Source organism: Pinus tabuliformis, chromosome 8 (assembly GCF_031772625.1).
Source record: "Pinus tabuliformis cultivar Carrire ecotype Pingquan chromosome 8, CPIR1, whole genome shotgun sequence".
Classification (NCBI taxonomy): Eukaryota; Viridiplantae; Streptophyta; class Pinopsida; order Pinales; family Pinaceae; genus Pinus; species Pinus tabuliformis.
The window spans coordinates 1,874,459,637-1,874,486,814 of record NC_142294.1 but is presented as its reverse complement, the minus strand read 5'-3'; the positions used below and the strand labels follow the sequence as shown (position 1 = coordinate 1,874,486,814).

General features: G+C 38.6%; 1 protein-coding gene across 1 annotated transcript in view; it reads left to right on the top strand.

The window, feature by feature from the left end:
* Positions 1-27,178, top strand: part of LOC149243847 (lipase-like PAD4) — a 103,521-nt gene that overhangs the window by 18,613 nt on the left and 57,730 nt on the right. The window contains exons 4-5 of the mRNA XM_089367872.1: positions 4,391-4,874; positions 5,000-5,571. Of these exons, the coding sequence (XP_089223998.1) occupies positions 4,698-4,874; positions 5,000-5,458 (636 nt within the window). The 5' untranslated portion in view covers positions 4,391-4,697 and the 3' untranslated portion in view covers positions 5,459-5,571. The remainder of the gene's footprint in view (positions 1-4,390; positions 4,875-4,999; positions 5,572-27,178) is intronic.

Here is a 27,178-nt window from a genome sequence, read left to right as displayed (position 1 = left end):
AATACAAGGTTATTGCAAAAGGAATGAGAGTTGGAGGCTTATACAAGTTGGATGTAATGAAGAATGGGCATCAAGCTTTGGCATCAACAGGCATGTCAACTATAGAACTTTGGCATCAAAGGTATGGACACTTAAATCATAATGACCTAATGTTACTACAAAAGAAACTGATGGTAGAAGGTCTTCCAATTATAAAGGGTGAACACTTTGAATGTGAAGGTTGTGCACTAGGAAAACAACATAGGGAAGAATTTCCTGTGCATGAAAATAGAAGAAAACGTGAAATACTTGAACTAGTGCATACTGATGTATGTGGTCCAATGCAAACTAAGTCACTTGGTGGAGCATATTACTTCCTTATATTTATTGATGATAGCACTAGATACACCTGGGTTTACTTCATAAGAAACAAAAGTGACGTGTTTGAATACTTTTAAGGAATTGAAGAGCATGGTTGAAAAGCAAACAAGAAAGAGCATTAAAATTCTTCGATCAGATAAAGGTGGTGAGTACACTTCAGGAGCTTTTATCAAATATTGTAAACAAAATGGAATTATGCAACAATTTACAGTACCACATACACCTCAACAAAATGGAGTAGCTGAAAGAAAGAATAGAACATTAGTTGAATGTGCTCGAAGTATGTTAAAAAGTAAAGGACTTTCTAATAGTTTTTGGGCTTCAGCCATTAATACAGCTGTATATCTTAAAAATAGAAGCCCTACTAAGAATCTTGAGCACAAAACACCACTTGAAGCATTTTATGGTTTTAAACCTAAAGTTAGTCATTTAAGGATATTTGGATGCAAGGTCTTTGCTCATATTCCTAAAGAGGATAGGAGACAGTCAGATGCCAAAGCCATCAAATGTATTTTTATTGGATATTGCATTGATAAAAAAGCATATAAAATGTATGATCCAAGTACTCACAAGGTCTTTGCAAGTAGAGATGTTATATTTCATGAGCATGTAAATAAACAAATAAAAGAAGATGAACATAATACATGGCAGTCTTCTTATGAAAGCTTTAAGGAAGAAGAAGAAGTTGTGGAATCAACTCAAGAACCAAAACACAATGGCATTCCAAAAGACACATAAAGGAATCAAAGTCCACAAAGAAATGAAGGCACTCCACAGAGAAGAAAAGGAGAAGGTACTCCACAAAGTAATGAACCTCTAAGAAGGTCAACACGACAAATTCAAGCCCACATCAGGTATAAAGATTATGCTTTAATGTCTCAAGTAATGAGTAATGACTGTTTTTGAGCCCTTAAATTATGAACAAGCCAAAAATCATAAAGAATGGATGGAAGCTATGAAAGAAGAATATGATTCTATAATGAAAAATGAAACTTGGGAATTAACTGAAAATAAAGTCTCTATAGGATCAAAATGGTTGTACAAGACAAAATTTAATGCATATGGTAGCATAGACAAGTATAAGGCAAGATTGGTTGCAAAAGGTTATTCACAAAAAGAAGGTATAGATTATGAAGATACCTTTGCTGCGGTTGCAAAAATGAATACAATCAGAATAATGATAGCATTGGCAACTAAATATGATTGGAAGCTACATCAATTAGATGTAAAGTCAACGTTTCTAAATGGTGACTTAAAATAAGAGATTTATCTTGTTCAACCAAAAGGATTTGTAAAGAAGGGTCAAGAACATCTTGTATGCAAGTTAAAAAAAGCCTTATATGGACTAAAATAGGCCCCCAAATATTGGTATGAGAAAATTGACAAATTCTTCTTTCAGCAAGGATTTAAAAAGAGTAAAAATGATCCTAATTTGTATGTCAAGACAGACAGAAATGGGGATATAGTATTACTTTCTATATATGTTGATGATCTAATAATAACAGGGAGTGCTGATAAATTAATTACAGATATAAAAATGAAGTTATCACAGGAATTTGAGATGAAGGATCTTGGTGAGATGCACTATTGTCTAGGTCTTGAAGTATGGAGAAATGATGGAAGAACCTTAATCACACAAAGCAAATATACAAATGAAGTACTAAAGAGATTTCATATGAATGGATGTAAAGCAGTGAGTACTCCATTGGAACAAAATATCAAATTAAGAAGTGATGATGGAACAAAAGAGGTGAATGGAACATTGTATCGATAATTAGTGGGAAGTCTGAATTATCTCACTACCACTAGACCAGACATTGCTTATGCAGTAAGTATACTTAGTCAATTCGTGGCTAAGCCTCATGAAAGCCATTGGATAGCTGTAAAAAGGGTCATTCGATATTTAAAGGGAACTATCAATTTTGGTATTGAATATAATAATGCTTGTAATGTTGAATTGACAGGTCATTCTGATTCTGACTGGGCTGGAAATCCAGATGACAGGAAATCTACCACTGGATACGTCTTCAACATATGATCGGGAGTTATATCATGGAGCAGTGAGAAACAGGGAACAGTTTCCTTGTCATCAACTGAAGCAGAATATAAAGCATTATGTAGTGGCACCTGTGAAGCTATATGGCTTAGAAGAATACTTGAAGATGTTGGTGAAGGTCAACAAGAACCAACAGTGATCAGATGTGACAATCAAAGCACCATCAAACTGGGGAACAATCCTGTATGTCATGCAAGGTCAAAACATATAGACACACAATATCATTTTGTAAGAGAAAATGTCCAACCAAAAGAAATTTCTCTAATGTACTGTAATACAAATGAAAATGTAGCTGACATATTCACCAAGCCTCTTGGAAAGGCAAAATTTGAGTTTTGTAGAAGTAAGTTATGTGTTGTAGAAAATCAAGATTATATTGCCTAGCTGAGACTTAGACCAGCAACTCCGCATCCTCTCCTTTCCCTCTCCTTAACAGTCGAGCCTCTGACAGACCTTATGGTCGAGCACCTCTCCTTATTAGTCGAGCGTGCTTACGCACCCTAAAGGTTCAATTTACTTATCGGGTGGGGGGGCGTTGGTCGAGCCTACATTAACTATATGAAGTGGTCTGTCTTCAGCTGTTGTTGTCTCCTTCCTTATCAGTAGTAGATCTGTATCCTTCCCTAAATGAGTTGAGGAAATAGTTGAAAGTGAAGCCCTACAAAGGCTCTCGTGAGAACGCGTGATAACCAGCCTCGCAAAGAGTATGTTTACAGTATCTTATATATTGTATATTTGTTATAAGGTTGGAATTAAGGGGGAGTGTTGGAAAAACAATAGTAATTTCAACCACCACCATTAATGCTGCGTCTAGCTTCTTCTAGAATTTGGCAGAGCTGGATAGCTTCCTGGAGAAGCCACCGACTCCAGAAAGTTCTTTATTGTATATAAAAACCTGTTCAAGCCATCAAATGAAAACGTGTTCAAGTGTGTATTCTCTAATTTATCTCAACAACTAGTCACTATTAGTAAATTATATTTCATTACTTCCCACACTATCCTCATTACTAAAAACTAAAAGTTTCAATTCTTAAGATTTCATGGCCCCATCTTTCTCCCATTTGACACAAAATATTTTCAAACAAATGTTCTTTCCCCGAAGCGGAGGCGGGAATGAATTTGGAAATTTCTTAAAAATATAAATGACGGGTGCCCCACGGCCCGCCCTTCGCGTTATGTTCGCGACGGCCCCATCAATGGCGACTTTTCCCGAAAAAGCGACCTGCGAAGGTGTCAGGAAATTATGGTTCAGACAAAACCAAGGCATAAACATCACAAGTTCTCCTTCCATCTATTTTCCAGGTATTATCAATCACAGTTTCCTCACTCCATATCCCATGGCAGTACTCATTCCGTTGATTTTCCGGGGATATTGCTCGGCTCCTCCTATTTTCCTACTTATAAAAGACACCACCGGCTGCATTATAATGAAATTCCAAAAGAATCTTGAAGCAACAGCACATCAAATGGAAACAGAGTCGTCTACTCCGCAGTAAGAATGAACTCCGAATCTTCGTTTTTGCTTCTTTACATTTTAATAAAATGGCTGCGTGTCAATTTTCAAATTATTTTGCCTATATTTTAAATGGATTGGTACTCGCAGTTGAAGATTAGGATATCTTTTTGTATGGTGAATACCGCATTTAATTGTTTCTTTATTGTGGTTTTCGGGGAGGAATTATTTGTAAAATCATTTTCGTTTCTGCTTCTGTATTTTTTAAATTAAAGATCAGGATTTTGTTAAAGAAGGCGAAAGTTGCATTTTACTGTCGTTTGACGTGGTTTTGGGGAAATTTTGAATTTTTACAGTGGGTAATATAGCGCTTTGTTGAAGTTGGATCCGATTTTAGGGTTAATTTATGTTTCTTTTCGCTGTTAATTTCAGTGGGTTTGATTCAAGCTGGCTCAGAGCCAATAATCTGGTAATTGACCTCCGCCAATGTTAGTGCTAATTTACTGAAAATTTGGGTGCAGATTCTTGTTTCATGCGGAATTATTGTCCAAGCATTGGGAAGAGCCACTTGCAAACAACTTAGAGGCTTATAGCCTAAATGAATATGAAGGCGTTGCATATGTTGCCTTCCCTTCATTTCATAAAATAGAAGGTTTTATTGTCAAAGAGAGCAAATATGGAGAGGGCATCATACAAACTGACAACAGGGTCTTCTCTGGTTGTCTCAAGGGTAATGATGCTCAACCAGCTCTCGTCCATCAGGCGTTGCATATGTTGCCTTCCCTTCATTTCATAAAATAGAAGGTTTTATTGTCAAAGAGAGCAAATATGGAGAGGGCATCATACAAACTGACAACAGGGTCTTCTCTGGTTGTCTCAAGGGTAATGATGCTCAACCAGCTCTCGTCCATCAGGGAGCTCTTAAGTTGTTGTACGTATTTTGAATACAGATTTCTAAGCAAAGTTGTTCCACATATTATGGAGAATACAGATTTCTATGCAAAGGTAAATTAATTTATCTTTCAAGTTTCAGAAAAAGTGATTGCTTCTTCCCTTGTTTAGAGATGAAATTTTTGAAGGAGGAGAAGGAAAATAATGACATTCTGTTGATGTATTTCATGACCAGACAGATGCAGATTTATACGGATTCAAAACAAAGGAAGCTGAAATCCATTATATTTGTGGGTCATTCCTTAGGAAAGGCAGTTGCAACTTTGGCAACACTATGGGTACTGGAAAAGAGGCTCAGGCAAAGTTCTCCTTTTTGTATAACATTTGGAAGTCCTTTAGCGGGGGATGTAGGATTTGTCGAACAGTTGGCCTTGAAAATTGGGGAGGCAACTTTTTTCCTGCAGTATACTTATACAGTAACAAACTATGGGCCTGACTCTCTGGTGAAATCAGATGGAGTTATCAAGAGAAGCCCCTACAGACCTTTTGGTAGTTACATGTTTTGTTCGAGTGAGGGCGTGGCTTGTACTGATAATTCGGATACCGTTTTGAAGATTCTTCATTTGACAATGCAAAACTACGAAAAGCCTCACGATAAGGACTGTTTTCAGAGCATGTCGAGTATGGTGCTGTTTTGAATAATGTCGTAGGAAAGTCTATCAGTGGGAAAAGAAGTGCAAAACCTGATTCAGAATCTTCTTACAAGGCAGGAATGTCCTTGCAGCTGGAAGCCATTGGTATCGATGCTCAGGTAATACTTAACTCTTTTTTAAAAATAAAATATGGAAAAGAATATTATAATTAATTTGATAGGGAAAGGAGGGTTTTGGGATGAAATGTGGGAGAGACATCAGTTGCTCAATGATTTTCAATCTCGAATTCAAAATGAGTGGATAAATGCTAGTACTTGAACACATTTATAGATAGATGGAGATAATAAAATTAGTTGGAGACACATTTGGATCATTGTATGCTCTTTTTATTATTAAATGGATTTTACATCAATTAGGAATTTTCGACGATCATTTAAAATTAATTGTTTGTAAAGATATTTAGGATTTGCATCAATTTTCTAAAATATCTTGAGTGAGAGTGTTTAAAATATCTTTCTATAAATGACTTGAATTGACAACTAATTACCTGATTAAATCAAGATTGATTATTTTTAACACTCCCCCTTAATTTTAACTATTACATGATTATTTTTAACACTCCCCCTTACTACATTCATTAACACTAACAGTGCCTAAATGTTGTCTATGAAATTCAAAAATAATTCTTCCCAATGGTTTGGGAAGATATTTGCTAGGTGATGTCTAGATCCTAAAATTGAAGAGATATGTCACCATTGTTGACAAGCTCGCGAATGAAGTGATAGCAAGTCTCAATGTGCTTGTTTTTCTTATGAAATTTTGACAATGCAAATACTTGCTACAAAAGATAGTAGCTAGCTCCTTCTCAACATGTGCAAGATCTTTCAAAAATATTCTTATCCATACTGCATGGTAGTAACTACTACATATTTTGCTTCAACCTATGGTATGGAGACAATTGATTGTTTCTTAGATACCCATGGGATCAGCTTGTTGGATTCACAAGTATACTGAGAAGGGGGGGGGGTGGTGAATTAGTATAATGAGAGTTTTTACTTATTTAACATTTGAACATCATTAAACATCAATCTTATAAATTGGACAACTAATACAATATATATGTGGAAACCCTTATAGGATAAAATCACAAAACTTCTTTATATGAAAGATATTGTAGGCACTGACCTATAAGAGACAAAAATCTACTTTGCTACTTTGTAGGCACCAACCAACAGAAGACACCAATCCCCACTACTGTAAGATTTGTAGGCACCAACCTACATGAGATACCAATCCCCACTGCTATAAATATTCTTAGGCACTAACTTACTTCAGTGGACTTGTTTGCTTCTTGACAATGTTTGTCATTTGCTTCTACTTTCACTTAGTCTGCTTGCTGCTTCTTTCTTCACCAAGTTTGTTATTTGATTCTTCCTTCACTGGTTCTACCTGTTGCTTCTTCCTTCAAGTTTACTTCTCCCAAAACTTGTTGATTTTGGCTTCTTCCCAAGAAAAAACTTGCACAACATTCCACATATCCAATATTTCAAATTTGGTTATGAAATTTCTACCATAGGTACCTAACGATCTTTTCTATGTCCTCTCAAAATTTCACAGTCTAAAACATCTTCAAATGTGAGTGAATGGGGCTCTGGTACATTTCGTTGTCGATAGCAGGATTCAAAATAATCTCATCTCAACAGATGTCATTAAGCGGTTGGGTTTGCCGACAACGCCACACCCACAACCAGACACCATTGGATGGCTCCACTAAGGGAAAGATGTTTGTGTCAACCAATAGAGCTACTTTCCTTACAACATCAAGCCTTTCATGGATAAGGTAGATGTTGCTCTTGTTGAACTTTGTGATGTTTTGTTGGCCCAACTGTACTTGCGAAAACATCATGTTGTGTATGATTCTATATCCCATACTATTATTATTACTTTGGGTAGAAAATTGCATATGATAACAGAGGTATCTCTGCCTTTGATCTCTGTTAAGAAATGCAATAAGATCATCTCCTAGACTAGGAAACTTTTCGTCCTCCTATTTCATTCTCAAAGTAAGGGGACGATCATGGTCACAACCCGGGGCTCCACACAGGGATCCTTTGTGCAACAAAGACAAGTGGATAAGGCCGTGGAAGAGTATAGAGGTATCTTCTCGCCCACACGGGTACCTTTGTGCTATTAGGTCAAGCATCAATCGATCTAACCCCTGACACACCTCTACCTAATAGGCCAATCTATCATCACTTTCTTCGGAAAAACAAGGAAATCAAGTGGCAAATCAAGGAGCTACTAAAAGAAGCGCACATCTGACTATGTTCCTCACCCTGTGGGAGCCCAATTGTACTCGTGCAGAAGGAGGATAAGACTTGGAGACTCTGCATTAATTATCAAATCCTGAACAAAATCACAGTCAGGAATAGGTACCCGATTCTATGGATTGATGACCTTCTTGACCAACTCAAAGGGGGCAAGTACTTCAACAAGATTGATTTGATGTTCATCTATCAACAAGTTCCAATAAAACCCAAAGATGTTTGGAAGACTACTTTCAAGTCCAAGGAGAGTTTGTTCAAGTGGTTGGTCATGCCCTTCTCTTGTTTTTCCACGACACTAGAGAATTTGGGTTAGGGTCTTAGGATCTCTGATGCAACCAACTCAAATGCCACAACAAACTACTTTGCACAGTGGAATAAATAATACAATTGTTTATGGCTCTCATATCAAGGATCATGGTCCTCATACAATCACTAATACAAGAATACAACCTAGGGTTTGGTATCAACAAATATGGCAACCAATCTACCCTGAACAAGATACAACTGACCTACTAGCTGATGTAGTGCACTTCATAGCTCCACTTAGTCGTACCCGGAACACATATGCTAGTCCTTCCGCTCCCAATATGAAACAACACCAATCTGCATCTATCAATGAATCCTGCTCCTTTAGGTCATTGAAAGTGTCTCACTAATTTTTTTGCCCTCTAGTTGATCATTAGTCCATCAATGAATCAACACTTAAGGTTTTCTTGTGAGTTGTTCACAACTTCGTTTGTGAATAACTCCTAAGTTGCCCACCCGTTGCTCCTTATTTTTTCAAGAACACAACACTTTTGGACTTCCCACTATTTCCTTCATGTGTTGCTCCAATGAAGACGAACTTAGGGCATGGAGGTTGCCCACTATCGCTGTCAAAAGTCCTTATCCAACATTCAACTTAGGGCTAGTCATACTGCTCCCTTAGCTGTCCTTTTATCCCTTAAAAGAACAAGCTCTGATATTCTCCAAGTTTTCCCTTCTTACAACTGTTAAAGTCCTTCTCAATAGGTTTACTTAGGGCATCAAGAACACCTTGTTTCTGCCCTCAAAACAGACCTTCAAATGCCCTTCAATATTGACTAAACTAGGAGAACCATCCACTAGCAAAACATTAACTTAGGAACATTAACATACCTTTGCATAGGACCACTTACCTTTGCTTTCTCCTTCTCGGACTTGTGAACTATCTCCTGAGGATCTAGGCCCTGGTTAGGGTTGATGTAGCAACCGCTATAGTCCTACTTCCTGGCCCAAATCATCTCACAAGAATGCACTCAACTCGCCTCTACAATCCTTCTATTTCTGTGATGTACTCGACCTAGGATATACTATTGTAAAAGGGTAAACAACCTTCGTCCAACTCCTAACTGATGCTTTGGCCTACTTCTAACTATCACAGAGAATTGTGACCTAATTCTTGGATAATTTTTCCACCAAAAACTCGCACAATCAATCCAAAAAACTCTTTCAATACTCAACCTACTTATTTTCTTGAATCTTCCCAAACAATCACAAGAAATAAACCAAAACAAGTCTCCTCCTCTTCTTCATTGGGATTCAAGAGTTTGCAACCTATTTCAAATGCTCCCCCTCTTATGGTGAGTTTCACATTGGATGTGAGAATGAGGCTTCTCCTCTTCTCTTTTTATGACTCTCTTGTGGCAATGTCTAGCCCTTAAGGGAACTTTCTAAGTCTAGGTTGACTTGTCTTTTGTGCCACAACCCCACACAAAAACACATAAAAATTAATGTATTCACAACGACAAGGGCTCTCTTTCTGATTTAAGAAACCCCTTTCTCCTTTAAGGGTGCTCTATCTTATCCAAGTGCCAAGTCATCAAAACAATGCATGGTTTCACACCCACAAGCTTGGGTGCAAAGCCCACCTCTTGGGTAGTTAGCCCACAAAGCCATTTTTTGGAGTACCACCCTAGGGTTTGGAGTACCACCCACGCTACAAATCTCAACACTCCCTCTTAGCAAAGGAGGTACTTCCAAGAATAGGAAGTAACTCTTCATCACTGTCACTATTGGTGATACTAGTCGAACTCTTGATGATCACAAATCTAGCATACCCTGTGGCATGAACTACGCCCTTCTCGGATGTCTCACTACCATGAGAAGCCTCTTGCTTCTTCTCTTGAAATGCTTTCAGGCTTTCCCATGGTTCCTTCTTGCCAGTTGTAGAAACACACTTACTCCCCACTGACCACACTCTCTTCTTGGGATGCACATTCTCTCTCTGAGCCTGCAAACCTCTGCTAGAACTTGGCTCCCTCTAAACCTATGGAACCTAGAACTTCTCTTGCTTCTGCTTCTCATGACTTGTAAGTTTTTTTTTAAGCATGTATAGGGCCATTAACTCCAATGACCACTCCACTAGAGCTAGAGCCTTTGTGCCAGAATGCTTCGATTTCCCATCCTAGAAAATCACGGTAAACCCCTTTTGCTCAATCACTGAGATAACCAATATGATATATTTTAGCTTTGGTACATACAATACATCTTGAACTTGCATCAACTGACCTCACTCCATTCTAAATGGCACGACACTTGATCCACTAATCTCTTTTGAGTCTTGTCACCCATCACCATGTGCAACTTTGAGTCCCACTCAGCTAGACTCTCAAACACATCACACGAACCCGTCATATGCTTCGATGCACCACTGTCCATGTATCATGCAACCTCGTCGATGGAACCCTTTGAGAAATGAGAAATCAAAGCAAAAATCTCACTCTCCAGCCTTATGGAGAGGTGAACTATCTCAACAGAAGTGGCAACAAACTGCAACTGTATTGCCCTTCTTCTTCTCATCATCTCCCTACTTGTTATTCAGACACTTAGTCGAATAATGATCATATTCACCACAGTTGAAACACTTCAACTTACTCAATTCCTCCTTTTGCTTGCCCTTCATCCTTGCTGCAGGAGCCATGTCATCATCAAAAGCCTTCCTCTTTGGATGAATATCCTCGTCTTGCAATTCTTCTTGAATGAAGTCATCCCACAACCTGTTCTAGTATGATAAATTCTCTTTGGAAATGATCCCTTTGGTGAACACCTTCCATTTTGGAGTAAACCCCTTCAAAGCAATCCTCACCATCTCAGAATTTGTAACAGTCACTTCAATGGCGGCAAGCTCATTGCGAACTTGAGACAATCTCATCAGATACGAAGTCACTCCTTCACAATCTATCATCTTGGTGGCCTTTAACTTATCCTTTAATACCAACTATTTGTTATTTTTCTTATTCTGTAACAAATCATGAGGAGTATTCCACATCTCATGGGCAGTGTTCTTCCTAGACAAATGAGGTATCAAAGGATCCTTAACACCATCTAGGATGATTAGCTTGGCCCTTGTATCCATTTCTTCGTATGCTTCAAGATCCTTAGGGTCAGTTGGCTTCTTGATCTTTTTCTCGAGAAAGTACCAGATCCCGTTCACCATCAAAACCAACTTGATCTGAGTCACAACAAAAGGAATTTGTTGAGCTAGAGAATTTCCTTACTTTGCACTAGTGCTCACCTTGCCAGACTTGCAATAACCATTTGAGATTGAGATAGATGCCTTTGATTATGCTATTAGTGCAGTCCTCACTCAACAAAGGAATCTATTCAGAGATACCCCCCTTATGATAAGGAGATGTATTCCATCGTGCAAGCCTACTGGATGTGGAAACATTACAATTTGGAGAAAGATACGATCATCCACACAAATCATTGACCTCTTCAATTTATGTAGACACAAGAGAAGTTACAAAATGATTTCCATAAAAAATTGGTCCATATATTTGCAACAATTCCATTTGAACATTAAATACAAGAATGGTAGCACCAATCACATTGCAAATTGCTTCAGTAGATCCCTAGTTGTGGCACTGACCATTGTTCTCAACTCTTGTGGGCATGAGACCTTTGGATGGATGCAACTATACAACAATGATCCGAAATTTGCCACCACATACAAGATGATGATGGAAGACAAGCAAGTTCCAGACTTCCACCTCTAGGATGCACTGTTGTGCTACTTGGGACACCTTTGTGTTCCTTCAAGCAAGCATGCCAAGTTAATTTGGGAGGCGCATTACAGTCAGGGTGTAGGGAACTTTGGCATGGAGAATACAATGGTGGTACTGCAAAAGTATTTTATTGGTTGAAACTCTGACATGATTTTTGCAAATATATCAGGTCTTGCATTGCATATGCCATTGCCAAGTCAACCATTAAGACACAAGGCCTGTATACCCCTCTACCTACTCTTAGCCTACCTTGGGAATCCATCTCCATGGACTATTTGCCTGGCCTTCATTTTAACAAGCATGGTAATGATTGTGTGTTTGTGGACGTTGATAGATTTTCTAAGATGGCCATATTGGCTACCTACAAGAAGAGTATCACAACAAAATCCACTGCTAAAATCTTCTTCGAACGTGTGTGGGTACATTTTGGGATCTTGCAAACCATCATATTAGATCGAGATAGTATATTCCTAAGCACATTCTAGTCAAGCCTTTGGTCATTGTTGGACACCAAGCTCACCAAGTCGACTGTGTTCCACCCCTAAACTAATAGCCAAACAGAGGCCATCAACAAGATGATTGTGCACATATTATGCGTGTACGAATCTAAGTATCCAAAAACATGGGATGAGAGTCTCCCCTATGTTTAACACAACTACAACAAAGCTCTCCATATCTCAAATGGCCAGAAACCCTTTCAGGTGGGTCTGGTATTTCAACCGTTGTGTCCTATTGTGTTGCAATGCCCCTTGCAACTACATAGGAAAAATTTGCACATGTTCAATCCAAAGCTAATAAAGCCACCAAGTTTATTGAATGCAATCAACACATCAACCAATAGGTTCATGATATGTTACATAAAGCCAATACTAAGTACAAACAATGTCATGATCAACAATGGGTTACCACACAAGTTTCAAGTGGGAGACAAGGTTTGGTTGCATTTGTAGAAGGAACTCCTTACAGGAGCCCATCAAAATCTTTAGCCACTCTGTTATGGACCTTAAATGATCACCAAGGATGTGGGTGATAATGCTTTTGAGCTCAGTATCTGCCGATTCCTTAGCTACACCCAATGTTCAATGTGGATTGCCTTCAACCATACTTTCCACTATTGATGGACACATTAGAAATTGAAAAGCAACTAACACTGATAGAGATCAAACCCGATTACATTGAACATGGTGAGATTCGTTCTTTGGTTGGATAGAGATAGAGATGAAGACCTTAGGTTTCATTTGATAAATCCAGGCTACTTGGAGTATTAAATATTCATGATTGTGAACATGATCCTTTCTATACGAATGCATATGTCCATGCCGTAGATCCATGTATTGTTAGATGCTTACACTTTAAGCATACTTACATGAGAGATGTCAAATATATTGTATCCACGCTGTAAGCAAACATGTAGATTTCTGCTTGCTAACCTTTGGGCGGCTGTCGAGCTCCTGCTACCTGTTCCTTCAGCCTGTGAGCCAACATGTCGGACCAGTTGCATGCTTTGCCTTCACTGGCCAGTTGGTCCAACACGATCACCCAACTCTGCGGGAAGGTCTCTGTGCTCTCTTCGCCATACAATCGACATGCAAAGATGACCAAGTACTGATACGCTTTCCGCAATATCTTCGTCTTGTAAATCTGGTTGGGTGTCATCCTGAATTTGGCTGGCTCCTTCACCCAGTTCTTCAAGATATCCCTGGAGTTGGCATTGTTATTGGGTATGCTGAAGGGTGTCTCCATGGTGATCATTGGCTTCAACAAGTGGTACATTTGTTGATAATCCGGTGCCTTGAAGGTAGCAATCTTTGTCCCACTGACATTGGTTAACACCATCATCTCGGGATCAGTGTGCTAGACGATTCAATGTATCATGTCCGTGCATGGGAACGCAAGATACCTGCATACAATCCGGTACAAGCCGGACTTGTGAATGTTCACATAGACTTGGCAGTCTTCAAGATCTTCCCCAAATGTGCCTGAGAATGCGTCATTGACCTCCTGCCATTTCAACTTGATATCTTTGTCTATAATTAGCTTGGTGTCTTCGTATATCGACAAACTCATAGACACTTGTCCTTTGACCCTTCTCTATTGAAGGCCATTGATCTTGAACTTTTGAGAGACAGATGAACACCTACTATATTTGGAGACATGGCGACATGCATGGAAAGAAATCTGTTAGTTAAAACCAAAGCAAACTTGAGGATTGACATGCAACATACCCAGGGAACTGTTGGCAAGGATTGCATAATTTTCACTGGGATGCTGGGAGACTGACTGCTTGAGCTGCGCAAAAGGAAGTTCAGACTGTCGGGAGGCTGGTTGACTGCTGGAATTGCGCAATGCGCAGTGCAGACTGGCCTGCTAGGTGCTGAGATTGTGTAATGCGCAATTTTAGCTGGAAAGTGATGCCCAAGGGACTGCATTGCACAATTTTCTTGACCAACAGACACTGCCTTTCAAAATTGCGCAAAGCAAGACTGGAGGGCACTTACTGTCTAGATTTGCGCATTTTCTTGGAGGAAGGCAAAACCTTTCCTCTCAGAATTGCGCAATGCTGTCTGGGCAAGGTAGAGTTCGAGCCAAGGTTGCGCAGACCTGCCGACGAGCAACTAAAAGCATATGAATATGTGAATGCATGGCGAGACCAAGTGTAAGCAGGAGTGAATGATCATGCATGCAAACAATAAATGCAAGATTAAAAAAACGGAACAACATGCATGTGTGTGAAACGAGTTGCTGAATTGGCGACTGTTTGTGCAAAACAATGTCATGCATGTGACAACAGTGAGATGCAAACGAAAACTGAAATGGTGCTTGTACATGCTAACATGCATGCAAATGACAACAAGTGTTCACAGAAATCAAGCAAACAACACTCACACAAGCCAAAACACAAAAAGTGACAGAAATGCTACAAAAGACAAGTAAAGCGGACTTACCTAGAAATAACTGAGCTATATGTGTCAAAAACCTCTGGATGTGTTGTGGGATATCAGAGCTCCAAGATCGATGTGAAGAATGAGCTCTGAAGTGTCGAATAAATAAGTTTGAGGCTCATGACGCGCATGCCACAAATCTAGGAAAAAGCGACACTTGGAGGAAAGTTTCTAAAATGATCTTTGCATGTAACCTCCAACTGCTAAAAATAGATCCCTAAAATCTAGGGATGCTTTTTGCATGTTTCTTTTTTCTATTTCAAGAAAAAGCATCCCATGCATGCAAGTCAAGTTTTCTGGGTCTTGGGTGGAACCGATCAACCTGAAGGCACATGCAACAACCTGCTTTACTGAGAGGGATTTTTGCGCAATTTCTGGGAGGAGCTGGGCTGGCTGTCCAGAGGGATTGCACAATTTCTGGGAGGAATAGTTGACTGCTGCCCAAAATTGTGCAATTTTTGGGCTGAGCTACATTGTTGGGCTAGATTGCGCAATTTTCCTGAGGAAGGATTGCGCAATTTATAGGCCCAATAGGCTACCCGAGAGATTTGTGCAATTTCTGGAGGGAAGGCTGGTTCCCCTCCATAATTGCGCAATTTTCTGAGGGAGCTTCTCAGCCAGCGATTGGCTCAAGTCCGGAGTGGCAACTTGTGAGGGGAGTGAAGAAAACCGCCATGCACAGGCTGGCAAGCTGTTGAAAAACCAATGAAGCTTATGTACTTGACAGTGCAAGACATGCTACTAAGGAGGGTTGGTAGGGAGGCTCCAAAACAAAGCTAAGGCAAAATTTTGGAGGGTGGTTGTAGCCGCTAGAACACTTGGCGAGACAAAGGTAGAAATCCAGCTCTCTGAATGGACCTTGTTCGTGAAAAGCAAGTCTAACACCTCCAGAAGTATTGTTCAGTTCTCTGTTTGTCTTGGTTTCCACACTTGCTTGATTGTAAGATGTAGCATCTGCCAAGCTCTTGGTCAGTCGACACACATTCCAAGTCAAGCCAACACAGTTGTTTCAATTGGGATGAGGGGTATATTGGTGCACAAGATTTATTGTCGTCAGAGTTTTAGTTTCATCTTTGGTGTTGCTTCGCTGCCAGCAGGCCTGTACAGTGCCCTGACGGAGTCACGCAGGAACACAAGCATTGCTCTGTTGCGAGCAAGCTTGGTCAGTACCCTTGTGGAGTTACTTGCATCACCTCTCTGCGCAAGAAGCCTTTCTCTTCTTTCGCTTTATTTATTTTTCATTTTTTCAAAATTTTTCACATTTTCAATTTTTCATTTTTCATTTTCATAACTGTGCATAACACTTATTCATTTCAAAGGCGGAAGAGGGATCCCAACTTATTGAGAGCAAAAGAGGTTTTTCCTTCAGAGAAGTAGTTTATATATACCTCTGACGTGCTTGTTAAGGTTTTCCCCCTCACCTTACTCTACTTGATTGAGCTAACAAGGATTAACCAAAAAACAACTGACTAGAGTAGGTGACATTAGTTAGCACGTAAGCGTTGTGTATTCACCAAGGTTCACTTCGAACAGTACGTATTTTCCATAGATGTATGATGGAAGGAAGATAACAAGTTCGTCATACAGAGGCAAGACGACAGATAACCAAATATTGATAACTGCACAAGTCCTCTTGTACTTCACCCAACTTGTTTCAAGAGTCGCGCATGGTTTCATGCGAAACTAACCTACGGACGCAAACAAGTCAACAAACACAAAACAAAGCAAAAGCAGAAGTAAATGCATAAGAAAAGCAAGTAAGAAAATAAGCAGGCAAGCAAACAAACATGCAAAGCGAGTAAGAAAACATGCATGCAAGCAATGAAACCGAAAGCAAACGCTACTCCTGTTAGTCCCTACAATCTCCTAGGCTAAAAAGGAAATCGACAAGGGTAACCTCAAACCACTTTAGCTCAGTAGCTAGCCCTACTGAGCATGAGAGGGATCTCTCTAAGTTTCTTGTCAATGATATGACCTTAAAGCAAATGAATTTTAGGCTAGATATGTGTATTGGTTTGTGAAAAGTTGGGTTTTTAAGGATTTGCTGAACTTAGGGTTTGGAGGTGGATGGACTGGTCAAAATGACTCATCATGCATGTGTGCAGGTGTAGAATGTCAATTTACTTTTTTAGGAGATGAAAAATTGTAATGGCCATTTCTACCCCAACATTTCCCATGGAATTTTCGCTACAAACCCTAGCTTGATAATTTATCAACATGGAATGCAATTGGGAAAGCAAAAATAGAGGGAAATGATGTACTTACTTGTTCCTCAGCCTTAGAAAGCAATTTGATTGAGTTTGAAAGCAAAAATTTTGAATTTTGGGAAAATTTGGGTGAGTTTCGGGCACTCTGTCCTGCGCGCAGCGCAGTTCTCCTACGCGCAGTGCCAAAGCGCAGTGCAATTCACCTACGCGCAGCGCCTGCCTCCAAAGCGCAACGCAATGTATCTACGTGCAACGCCTTCAATTTTTGGCCAATTTTTCCTAGGGAAAGGGATTTTTTGTTTTTTAAGCGAGTGAGCTCGGTGATGAAGAGTGAATGAGACATGAATGAAAATGTTTTGAGTCTTTTTGAGTTTATATAGGGGTAATTTCTTCACTTTTTCAAAAAGAGAAAAGAAACTAATCCTCCTTTGTGAGCTGATTTCACTTTTTGAAGGCAGATTTTACCTTTACCATTGCAAATGTGCTTTTTGCATCTCCTGAGTGCTGGTGCTTCCTTCTCCTGAAACTTTTGATGTCATGAAAATGTGAATAAATCATGTTTCAATTCTTGAACTCTTTGCTTTGTCATGTTTGACTTATTTCTGATTTTTTTATGGAAATGGTGGACCTTGGGGACCCTTGTGACCTAATGGATGACCTAAGACCTAATGGAATGATGATGATGACTTGACCCATTTTCATGGTATATGATAAGCAACCAACATGAGTGAAATTTCAAACAATGACTCTATCTTGGACTGACCATACAATGACCAAATTTGTTGTGTAAACCTAGTAACAAAAAAATTTGATGATGAAAACCTGAAAAGATCTTGGTAAAAGCAATTTTTGATCCAGGTGACAGGCTAACAAGAATGACACTAACAACTCCTACTCCTAAGGTAACAGTGCATGGGTTTGCTCACGTGAAGTGATACTTCCAATGCAGCCATAACCGCATTGGTCGACCCATGTTGGCGAAGGCATGGTTCGCGAACAACGCAGCTGTGCGAACCAACAAACATGAAAGATATAACAATGAAGATGTTAGAGTCTTATAGTGATAGGATTCATAATTTTGAATTGGCTAAGTTTGAGCCTTGTAATATTGTACATACCTTTGCTTTCTGCAAATGTTTTCCATATTAAAAATTTAAAAAATGTAAAGAGGGTATGTCCTAAAAGAAACATCAAAGGACAAAAAGAATAAGAAAAGATCAGAAAATGAAAAATATGAACCCCAAAAACAAAAATAGATCATGAAAGTGTGCAAGTCAAAATGCCACTATTATTTTACTACTTCACTATCTTAAATAATGGTTGTGTGCAACTTGTCATACATGCCACAACCCATGGTAGTCAAAATGCTTAATCTTGACTATTTCATGCTTTGAATTTGATGTTTATAGTTAGAGAATAGAATCTGACCAAAAAGTTTAATCTTGACAGATCATTAGATAGGTAGAGAAAATAAAAGGAGCTCATCAGTTTAATCTAAGCCCTTGGAGGATATAAGGTTAGAATTAGATAGTTTACTTTTCAAAAAGAAAAACGAATGATAAAGGTCTGCTAGTATAAATACACCTAGATAAAATGAAGAAAAAATGGTAGGGTAGGTAATGGGTAAGTAGAAGAAAAGTTGTTGAAGTATAAAGTTGATTGGATAAAAGCTCATTTATCATGCTTGATTATATGTTTCAATGTGCATGAACATTTGAAAAAGCAAAAACAATGGTTTACAAGTTCATTTAATTAACTTCCCTTCATTTTTTTAATCCCTTTACTTACTAATTTCCCCATTCACAGATAAATTCTAAGTACTTAAACCTTTCAAGTCATAAAGGCTCAGAGCATTTCTTTGACTTCTAGTGGGACCGGACCCTCGGTTTAATGACTTGTGGACATCAAGTGTTAGAATCCCCTTCATAAAAATCATTTCCTCTCATTACCCCAGTAAAACCCCTTTTCTTAAGGATAAACTTCGCTTGATTATATGTTTCAATGTGCATGAACATTTGACAAAGCAAAAACAATGGTTTACAAGTTCATTTAATTAACTTCCCTTCATTTTTTTAATCCCTTTACTTACTAATTCCCCATGCACAGATAAATTTTAAGTACTTAAACCTTTCAAGTCATAAAGGCTTAGAGCATTTCTTTGACTTCTAGTCGGACCGGACCCTCGGTTTAATGACTTGTGGACTTCAAGTGTTAGAATCCCCTTCATAAAAATCATTTCCTCTCATTACCCTATTAAAACCCCTTTTCCTAAGCATAAACTTCATTTGCCTAGGAAAAGTAAAAACCCCCATGTTAAATTCTACTTCACTAAAAAAACCCACAAAAGTGTTTTACCCTAAGTATAAGTATATATAAATAAATTGCACAAATATTACATTTATGCTTAGTGGTATGTTCACTCCGCACATTCATTTCATATTAATTTTTAACTTTATAAATTCCCAATACACCTTTTCCCGTATATTAAATAAATCCCCTATTTAAATATCTCAACCCTTAGTTTTACTATAAACTATATAATTTACCCCACATCCCAACAAAATCCATTTAATACATCATTGCGCAGTAAAGTTAAGCTAATCCCCTCATTAAGCCTCGCCCGATCATTTTAACCCATGATTAAATTCTAATTAACCCCAAACCGTTGAAGATTAAAGCCCCGCCCCCGACACCTCTGCTTATATTATCTGCGCACCTCCCTTCCCTGACTGCCGTTCGATCACCATCGCCCTCATCCGACGGTCCACAGCCATATCCGCTGCACCCGATGGCTGACCTTTACCCACCTGATAAGGTGGTTTTCCCCGACCCCCCAACTGCTACGTGAGCGTTGGAGTAGATCAGGTGATCCCTCCCAAATACCGCCCCCTCCACAAAAGCGGTGCGATGGCTTGGGAAATCGCCTCCCTGCTCAACCCGATAAACCACCCACTGTTCATTCATAAATTACCCACCAAAAAGTGACTGTTGCTCCATAAAAAGGCCGAGAAGCCCTTTTTCGCCTTTTGCGCTCGTTTTCTTTGTGAACCTCTGTGAAACCTTGTGACACCTGCAAATGCTGGATTCACCTATTGAACTCAAATTTCAACCCCGAAGACGCTGCAGAGTCCCCAATCAACCTCTCAGTCCGTACCAGAGTTATCTGAACATCTGCAGTCGCTGAGAACACCGAATTTAAAGCCAAATCACCCAATTCCAGGTATTTGAAGACGAATTTGCCAGACAACCCTTTCAATTTGAAAACGTTCAGTCTGTAAAGTATTTTAATTAAGTAAACTTAATTGAAATTGCTTTAAATTTAAAAGTCTGTGCCCAAACCCTTCTAAAAATTTCCAATTTCCATCAAAAACCTCTGAATAAACATGTGAAAGCCAAATTCAAATCCACAAGAACTGAATTATGGCCGCCCCTGTCGCCATGGATGTCAAACCTATCACTACTCCCCATTTGGACCTAGACCATCTCCCCTTGGCAGACAAGGATTTTCAAATCAAAGATACAAGTGCACATGAGGTTTTGCTCAAAATCCATTGCTTGAGTAAAGACATATACTTGAACCATTCTGATGACATTGGCCTTTGAGACTCCAATTTGCCCAAATACTAGTTTCCCCAAGTACATATTTTTCTAGAAATTGTCCATATATGCCATGCCTGTTAAATTCCCAGCCAGAGAGCTGTAATGCCCCCTGACCAGAAAGTTTTGTTTACTATCACAGCTGAATCAATCAATGAGATGTTGCTAGTCCAACCAGGTCCAAACTTGAACCCACTCTCCATTGGGGATCTGTTAGACCAGTACACCAAGTTGAGTCCCTCTAGACTAGCCCAATTATTTCAAACTTTCATTGTAGAAGAGCAACACATTCCTAAAATTGCCCCTCCATATGTTTCTGCCATGTTCTCTGAAAGGGGCAAACAAATCATAACCATGATATCATGTATTCTAGGTTGCACCACTAATGAATTTTTTGATGATCTTATCTTAGCCTTCATGTCCATTTACACCCCAGGAAAGCCTCCTGCTACTTTGTATGATTATGCCCAGTTCATAGCTGAAAGAATGCATGAACAGTTTACTAGGATGCACAATGAGAGAGTATTCAAATACTCATCTGTACTATACCATATGTTTTTGTATTATCAGTCAGACAGATTTCCATTCACCCTCCAGAAGCTGGATACCAAAGGCCAACCCAGATCTGTTATCTTTTGGACACCACTTTTTCACAAGTATTCATCACCTTACACCTATACAAATTTCATTGACTCTTTTGTCCATCCAGTCATGACTATGCTGACAGGAAGTCCTCCACCTAGAATAAGCCAGGAGATCAAAAGAGTCCTCCAACTGTCCAAGCAAAGTAAAGTGGGAGATTGGTATCTTTACCAAAATCACACTGAAATAAGAATCTATGGTTGCCAGCTAGTCCCATACAAACTCCCCAAATACCTCCCCATGAGGTTATTTGCTTTAGAGTATTATAGGCAGATAATGAACTCAGATGAAGTCAATTTTGTCTCAGCCAAGAAAAGAACCTAATTCAAAGTAAAAAATCAATTAGGCCCTTTCATTTGCAATTATAGAGAAGCAAGGCAGGAAGCGGATAAGATTTTGCAACAAATGAAGTTCCAAAACAATTTCATGTGGAAATATGACCCTCAGGGGTTTATGACTAAACTTAGAAAAAAGGTCTAATTGGGGCCTTACATTCATCATCCCATACCGGAGATAGAAAGATATGTCAATCAGTCTGAGTGGGTGGAAAACACTCTCATAGGCAAGGATAGTACAAAGGTAGATGTTGAGAATACCTTAATTGATTTAGAGAGACAACTTGATGAAAGCTCATTCCTGTAGGCACCAGAGAAGCAACCATGAGTACCCCTACTATTTTGCAGATTCCTCAGAATGAGGAAAAGAATCCCAAGAGGAACAGAGAAGGAGCCTCCACTTCAGGCATGGACACATCCAATGTGCAGTATGAAGTTAGCTAGAGCAAAAGGCCTAGGCTCAATCCTGTTTTAGAACAGGAAGACACAGAAGGCTCAGCAGAAATAACTAATACTGAGTTTGACATGAGCAAAGGCACAACTCCATCTGGAGAAACACAGGAGCCATCCACCTCACAGACTCAAATGTTGGAAAGGCAGCTAAGTGTAGAGGTCTCCTCATTTAGCAGACCTGCTGATAGAGATAAGGACATAAAGGACAGGTTTAAAGAAATCAAGATGAGAAACGAGAAACTGAAGGCACAGTCTTATGCACAATACTTAAAGCTCACACCTACCAATCAAACCAGGTTGATGTCAACTTTTGACATCGAGGAGGGAAATATGCAAATGTCCTTCGTAAAACCAATTGTACAACAGCCAAGGACATCAACAGATTACAAAAAGATTGATTTTGAGGTATTTGTAAGGGATATTCATCCCATTGACCAAATTGAATTTCACAAACAGGTTGGAGAAATGATTTACTCCACCCTTACAGGTAAAGCCATAACTGCCCACCAATTGCAGAATTCATTGAACAATATCTCAGCCCAATATCAGTTAGAGAAGGTCTCCTCATAGGCCAAGGATACCAGAATCAAGTCTTTGGAAGACTCGGTGATTGAATTGGAACATCATCCCAAAGACATCAAGGCCACTGAACAACTTATCAAAAAGAAGAATGATGACATTGCATCACTTAAAAAGCAATTGAAGGTACCTCAGTTGCAGCATCCCCAGACACGGGAAATCTTGGAAAACCAAACCAGAAATGAAGAATTGATGGACTTAGTCCTCAAACTAAATGATCAGTTGGCAGAAACAAAGAAGGAATTGGACACTTTAATTCAATTGAAGCAAAGTGATATTGCCACTACATCAGTGAATGTCATGCCAACAGTGTCAACAATTGTTCCTTCTACATTGGCAGCCTCATTGGCTCCCACAACTCCTATGGCCACAACACAACAGGTTTCAATAGAGTCTACATCAACAACAGGTACCTCAGGTGAAGAAGCAACAAAGTTAGTTGAAGTTATGGAAGAGATGTCCATACAGGCTACAGAGATGAATAAACTGAAAGAAAAGGTGACAAATTTGGAAACTGATTACAAGCTTGCCAAAATCATGTACAAAGAAGAAGTGCAAAAAGCTGCCAGAATGAATGAGAGATTAAAAGCCATGGAGAAGGACCTAACACTGAAAGAACCCCTTGGGCAAGCCAAGGAACTACTATGGGCCAATATCATTGACTCTGTCAATGATATTTGGCCATCTATTCAGGTAATTTTTGAGCAGATAGATTTAATAAAGATGGCTACAGAGGCCATCCAAAGAGTAAAAGAAGAATTAGGAGAGATGCCCAAAGATGCCACCAGAATCATCCAATTCCTTAACAGTAAAAATAAGTATGAGCTTTAGGAATTGGATATAGAGGACATAATTGAAACAATTTTGGAAGTGAGGAAGGTCCTTTCCAAGAGAAACTTAATTTAAACTTGGATGACAAGTGTCAGAATATGCAGGTAGCCGTTTGATAGATTTATGGCTAAGTTTCAAATTTTGAGAGAAAAAGGGTTACCTAGTCCCTTAGTAATAAATGACAAGCTCATGACACAACATGATTATAACAACAAAATCAGAGAGCTAGTAAAAGAGCAGGTAAATACATCATCTATCAAGGCATTGCCAACAGGCAAAGTACTTTATCAAACATTTGAAAACTTGTTCTACCCCCAGCATGAGGTAAAACACTTGTTTATCAATAAGCCCAATTTTGCCAAATACACCAAGGCAGATGAGATATATAGGAGGATGCTAAAAATCCAATTACCTGATGCTGAAGTATGTGAAAAATTGACTGATTTACTATAAAAAATATGCAGTGAAAAAGTTATTATACAGTGAAAGTAAAATAGCTAGGTGAAGAGATAAAGATAGATCAACATAGTTAAAGTGTATGAGTGTCAAAGTGTATAAGATGAAAGCCAAAAGTAAATGAAGCTTCCAGCGTTAAAGATCAAACAACAAAGCAACATAAAGGGCTAAAATCAAACCATAAAAGCTAGCAATACCAAAATAAAAGGGACAGCATGAGGCAGTTCAAGAGCTGTCTCTCAAGTTAGTTTGAAATATTTTGTAATAAGATTTTGTATAAATACTTCACAATTCGAAGTATGTAGTGTGGATTCTATTATACATTTCTATAGACTTTTTGATCAAGAAAACCCAGAAGGTTATGGTATCAGTTGATGAGCCAGAAAGCTGGATTGATTAATAAAGATCAGATTGTTCTAAGGATTCATGTGTTGAGCAAAATTTAGACAATTATTTTCTTATGTTAATGTCATTTTCTCAAAGTTATTCATAATCTTATATGTGTTTCAATCTAAATGCTATAACTGCAAATATATTTCAGAACTTGTTTAAATCACACTCTGTTTTAACAATTAAGCATTTGAATGTTTTCTTCTGAAATTTAAATTAAAGAATTCTTAATTGCTCTTTAGTTTAAATTGATTTCATAGATAATCCAAGTTAAAGGATCCTTAACTGCCTTTGATTTCGATTACCCTTTCGTTCGTCATTCATAATCTGGGTTTCAGAACCCTTAACTGCTCTCTCACCTCGAGTGAAACCCTTTCATCCCTCTGTCTCAAACACTCTGAAATACACTATGCTATCTTGCCCTTGGAACATCCCTTTAGTGAGTTTATCCAGCTTTGCTCCCTCATTAGTTGACTCCATAGCCTAATGGTCCAAAAGACATCTATTTTTCCATCTGTTTAAAAGATCCCACCACCCAATTTCAAACAAAATCAAAACCCCTGAACAATCATAGCTAGCCTAAAAACTTCTTAACAAAAAACAAAGTTAAAACTTAAAGAGAGAGCCCTCTCTGAGCATTAAGAAAGCTAGGTCCTGATCTCCAAAAGTGGATAGTGGTTACCTTTGGTTTTTCCTTTTTCTTACTTCAAAGGAATCACTGGAGTGCTAACATTTCTGGCGACCATACTGGGGACTTCGATCCTCAGTCTCATAGAAGCTTTAAGGAAACCTTCAATCAAATTTTGAGCCCCTTAAGGTTATTACTCAAAGTAAAGTTTTCAGAAAATTTCATAAAAACAATTTAAAAACTTAAAATTCTGGCTCCTAAAAAGATTCATTACACCAGGGCCAACCCAGACCCAAACCCTGCAACTATAGTGGATGACCCAGACCGAATTCTAAGGAAGCCAAAAAACAAAGAGACTCATACAGAGCCAATTCGCTCCCTGAGGAGCTTTCAAATTTAGAAGAAGCCCCTTTTGATTTGTCATTTGACCTCTCACTATTTAAAACCAAATCTGAGAATGATATCCATGAAACAATTTTAGACCCTCAATTTACAGACTTATTGAATAAAAAAGGGTTATTCATCTAGATTTAGATAAATTTGTCTTAGATGCTTTTGACAAATTAGAAGCCTTGACTTCTACTTTGATTAGTAATATAGATAGTGCTTATCTTCATCAATTTGTAGAGATAGCTACCATTACTGCTGCTGCCTCTCAAATTCCTTCACAAACTTCACTCACTGTAAATTCATCGTCCTTTACCATCAATTCATCAATTGTATCTACCACAATTCAGTCACCTAAATCCCTTATTAATCAATCATCTGCATCATCATCTAGTTAACCTCCATCAGTTTCAAGCCCTTCTTCAACCACCTCAAATTTACCCCCAGTTAGACCAGACTCACAGCAATGGCAAACAAATATGATCCTCTTGTTTTACCTACGCAACTTCATGCCATGCCTGTAGATTATCAAAGTAAGATTTTCTTGTTTGATGCTACTGGTCATTACACTACCCAGCAACATGTAAACAAGATGTCTGACTTTTTTGAATTGCATGAAATAGATGAGGCAGATGTCCAAATGAGACTCTTTGCCCAAAATTTAACTGGTGATGTCAAGAAGCGGTTTAAAGCCTTTCCTGCCAACCATATTACAGACCTAGCAAATTTCCAAAGGTTATTCATGGATATATGGGAGAGAAAGAAGAACCCATTACAAATTCTTTCGGAATATGAAAATATTAGGAGAGCTCCAAATGAGTCTGTTTAGGACTATTGCGCTAGGTTTAATAATATCCATAATGCAATCCTAGCCAACGTTAAGCCTCCAGCTGACCTAGCATTAATTAAGTTCCTTGATGGTTTTGATGCTGATATGTCATACCAGCTGAGGGAAAGAAACCCTGAAACACTAGAACAAATACATAGTAATGCTGTCAGTGTAGAGGCCAACTTGTTAGCTAAGAAGGCAAGAATGAGGAATGAGAAGAAAGTTTTATTTAAAGAAGAAGCTTCAAATTCAGATGGAAAAGTAGATGTTCTAGCTAAAAGTTTAGAAAGAATCATGGATAGGTTAGATATCATGGATAGGAAAAATCAATGGGAAAATGAACAACAATAGCCCCCAATAAGAAACCCAGATTTTAGGAAGAACCCTAATGCTACAAAAAATACTACACCAGACCAACATATTAGGCCACCCTTCCAGAAAAATTTGTTAAAGAATCACAAAACCAAGAACCAGAGGATGATAACCAGATTAACTTACTAGAAACCACAGAGGAAAACACTGTTTTTCTTACTCAAGAAGAACAATAGTTATATATGCTTCAACAATTACAGGTAAAATCTAGTGAATCTTTTGATTAGCAAGGGTATGAATTAGCTATATATGAGGTGCATAAACAATATAGTTTGAGAAGTAAGAAGAATAACGAAACTCCCATTAAAAGATCCATCCAAACTCAGACTAAGATAATAAAAGAAACTCCAGTTAAAAAAGTTTTGCAAATTCTCCCTAGGGGAACACCTGAAACTTCAACCCCTAGGATTGTAGATATAATCGCTAATGAAACCAAAACAAAGCCAATTATTGAAAACAAACAAGATAGAAAAGATCAAGGCGAAACAATAGAAACACAGACCGAAATGCCTACCACTGAGAAGTAGGATAAAGACACTCAAACTGCACATATTAAGGACGATTTGAATCAAACAAACAAACCTCAACTCCCTTTCAATATTAAAAATGAGATAGCTAAGTTAAAGATATCAGTTCCTTTAACAAAACTGGTAAAGAATGAAACTTACAGGTCACAGATAACTGTGACTTTGAACATAGGAGAGGGAGAGGATTCTGTTAATTTAAACGATGACTAGGATGAATTGTTGTTTGGCCCTGAGG